Source organism: Panthera uncia, unplaced genomic scaffold (assembly GCF_023721935.1).
Source record: "Panthera uncia isolate 11264 unplaced genomic scaffold, Puncia_PCG_1.0 HiC_scaffold_2088, whole genome shotgun sequence".
NCBI lineage: Eukaryota > Metazoa > Chordata > Mammalia > Carnivora > Felidae > Panthera > Panthera uncia.
This window is the reverse complement of record NW_026058787.1, coordinates 3,689-7,237: the sequence shown is the minus strand read 5'-3', so window position 1 is coordinate 7,237 and position 3,549 is coordinate 3,689. Positions and strand designations below refer to the sequence as shown.

The following is a 3,549-nucleotide window of genomic DNA, read 5'->3' as shown; positions in this document are numbered from 1 at the left end:
CTCCCGGGTCAGCTCTGCTCCCCCATCTCCCGGGCCAGCTCTGTCCCCCCGTCTCCCGGGTCAGCTCTGCTCCAAGCAGGGGTGCTCAGTGGCTCCGGATCTGAGGTCTGCAGGAAGCGAGCTGCCAGTGCCTGCAGCAGCCTGAGCCGGATTTCCCACGCTTCTACATCTTGCCATGCACAGTCTCTACTGTTCACTTTCTGCCTCACATGCTAAGACCCAAGCCACTGTCTGGGGGAACACAGCACTCAACTGCAGGCTTTGGAGTTGCCTCTGCCCGGCCTTCCCACTCCCTCCCCCGGAACAGACACTGGTGCCTCTCCTCGTAGGCCCCTGGATGGAGTCGCCCCCCCTGAGACATCACGTGGAGCCACCACGCCTCTCGTGCTCCAATGTGAGTACTGCCCAAGCTGTGTGTCCCTCTCCCCGCACACCACCCGCACTGGGCCAAATTGACTCTCTTCAACCTAGAATCAGGTCTGCGTCAGGCCTGACCTTGCTAGATCTCCTTAGCGTCAACAGGCCTTATGCATTGGGGGGCCCCTCCCCTTTCCCAGCGGCCTTAACAGTGAGGCCTTAGGACAACTCAGGGCTGAGCTTGTCCACGTTACTGCTAACAACTGACAGGGGAACTCATCACCTCGTCTCACTTCTGTGATGACAAGGTTCAGTGAGTGGGCAGGGTCGGGCGGGGGAGTCACCTGTCCCTGTCCTCACACCAGGCCATTTGTCCCTCCCTTCCCGCTCCATCTGCTCTCAGTACCTGTCACTCTAAAAGACTCTACCTTGGATGCCAATTATGATTAAGCAGCTGAGAATCACAGGGAGGATCCAGGTGATGGGTCTGAGGGCCGTGGCCCCGGACTGGGCCGTGACTTGCTGCGAGCCTGGCGGGGCTGAAATGGAAACACAAGAGGGTTTCAGACCCCAAATCCTGTTTCAGACTTAAATCGGAAGAGATACCCCCTCCGCTCCTCCTGCCGCAGATGATCCCACGCTGCAGATGCTTTCTGTCACTCTACATTGTGGCAGCGGCTGTGACAGGTTCTGGGGTGGGAACCGAGGAAAGACACGGGACCCGTCCCGAAGGACCTCGCACAGCTAAAGGGGGAAGCACGGGTTCCAACATAACTGGTCACTCCTGCTGTGGCAGAAGAGGTGGTCACGGAGCACGCGAGGGTGGTGACAGTTGACCCCCTCTCTGGAGCTAACAGTGCACGTGGCCAGGAATGATCCCCGGCCAGAGACAAGATGAGATGAGAAGATCAATGATTCTCAGAAAAGGGAAGAGCGAGAAGGAGTCTCTGGAATCAGACTGACACCCTCATGTTTGGGGCCAGGAGGGAATCCAAGAGATCCCAGAAAACTAAAGGACATGCAGCAAGGAAGAGATTTCAGGAGATGAGAAGGGAAAGGAAGGACGCTAGAACATATCTAGGGCCATTACTCTCCCCTAAAGAAATTTCTCTGTCTCTGTTTCTGTCTCTCTCTCTCTCTCTCTCTCTCTCTCTCTCTCTCTCACACACACACACACACACACACACACACACACACGCACACTACAGTGGAGAAGGTAGGCCCGATTTCAAGAGAACAACTTCATCCAGTCTTCTGAGTTACCTGTTGTCTCCCACAGTTCATCCCAGTGCACCAATATTCGCTCAAGCCACTTGTTACAGTCTCCAACTGAGATCTTCATGAGGGTATTGGTCAAATCTCTGTCACTCTCCCATGAGGCCTTTATCTGTCGGCCTCTAGGACGAAGTGTCCAATTTCCACTCTCTGAGTTAAAGAAGTAGGATATCTGTTCATTGATGTGAAACTCCCAGGATCCGCTGGTGCGTCCATTGTCCCCACGCACACACACCATCCTGCCCTGCAGGGAGAGAGAATCTGCCCCCCACCCCCACCATGGGAATGAAGTCAGCCTCTGGTCTTGACCGATCCCTTGTCCCACCCGCTGTCCACTCCTCGGCTCCCCTTCACCCTTCTTGATCCAGTTCTGTCCCTCTTGACTGCCCTGGCTGCTGGGCCACGTGTGTGGGACCCACGTCTAAGTTGTACATGAACACAATAGGTCCCTGGCCCTACAAACTGTTCTACTTCTGCCCTGGGCCTTTCCGACTTACCACTGGGTGTAAAATCCGCTGCTTTCCAGTCAAGTAGTTTCTTCTTGAGCTCTTCTGCCAGGTCTTTCAGAGTTTCGGTCTGTCTCTCCCAAAACACTATGTCATTCACATTCCTCCCCAGAGGACCAAAGACTTCGACCTTCTTGTTCCCACAGGCATAATGCAGAAACGTGTTTCCGTTGACCTTGCCTCGAATCTCACACCATGGTTGTCCAGGATTGGGCTTTGGTGTGATGGGGAATTCAAAGGCAGGAGAAAGAGCATCTGCAAATGAAAACGTAAGTTAGGGTTGGGGTTGGAAGAACAGACCCAGAGGCGTCCCTCTCCCATCCATGTGGCAGTCATTGTATCTCTGCAGGGCTGGCCTAGCAGAGCAAAGGCGGCCCCTGCACAGCCCCTCCCCGCTAACAATTAAAGGCTGGCGCACTTCCCTTCTTGGAAAAGGACCAAGGATCGGGATTCCTCTGCCTGACCAGAAACCATACAGCCATGGATATGTTCCCTGTGTCTACCAGGCTGATATCCAGCATCACTCAGTCTTTAATCAATTCAGGCACGTGCTACGCTGGCCATGGGAAGAAGAGGTCTACATGCCGGCTGATGGTCAGGATCTATCCCAGTGTCTCTAAGAAGATGAGGGGCGCCGGGGTGGCTCAGTCAGCGGAGCGTCCGACTTCAGCTCAGGTCATGATCTCACGGCTCGTGAGTTCGAGCCCCGCGTCGGGCTCTGTGCTGACAGCCCAGAGCCTGGAGCCTGCTTTGGATTCTGTGTCTCCCTCTCTCTGCCCCTCCTCCACTCATGCTCTGTCTCTCTCTCTCTCTCTCTCTCTCAAAAATAAACAAACATTAAACAATAAATTATTAAATAAAATTATTAAGTAAAATTATTATAAAATTAAATTATTAAATAGAAATAAACATTAAAAAAATTTTTTTAATAAGATGAGAGACAGTGAGGGGGCCTACTCCTGAGGAGCTGAGTCAGGGTGGGGCAGGGTGAAGACAGAATCCAAAGTCAGAGAAGAGAGATTTGCAATCCTGGGTCCCAGCATTTAGCACAGGCCTGGTCATGGTGATAATCTACCATTAGGATGGGCCTTGGAGGCTTGGAAAAAAGGATGGTCCACACGGCACAGGCTAGAATATCAGGAATTCCATGACAGATAGTGGTAAGGGATTAAAAAGGCCCGGAGAAGTGCATATGACAGAACAAATGTAGTAAGAAATGCCAAAACAAAACCAAAAATATGCCCATCAACTATGCTCACGGAGCGGTCTGGAGGACTCTCAAAAAAACTCATAAAAAATGCACGGTCCCACTGAGAAGGAGAACTACAGAGCCATTTCCCCGATGAACATGGATGCAAAAATTCTCAACAAGTTACTAGCCAACCCAACCCAACAATCCATTAAAAGAAGT

At 52.4% G+C, this 3,549-nt stretch overlaps 1 protein-coding gene across 1 annotated transcript; it reads right to left on the bottom strand.

Annotated features, from left to right (window-relative positions):
• LOC125917611 (UL16-binding protein 1-like) lies at window positions 1-2,393 on the bottom strand (the record flags this gene model as incomplete). Its single annotated transcript, XM_049623761.1, has 3 exons — window positions 1-896; window positions 1,621-1,893; window positions 2,130-2,393. Coding segments are annotated over 3 exons (662 nt in total), but the record flags the coding sequence as incomplete, so codon positions are not given.
• Window positions 2,394-3,549: the final 1,156 nt, after the last annotated feature.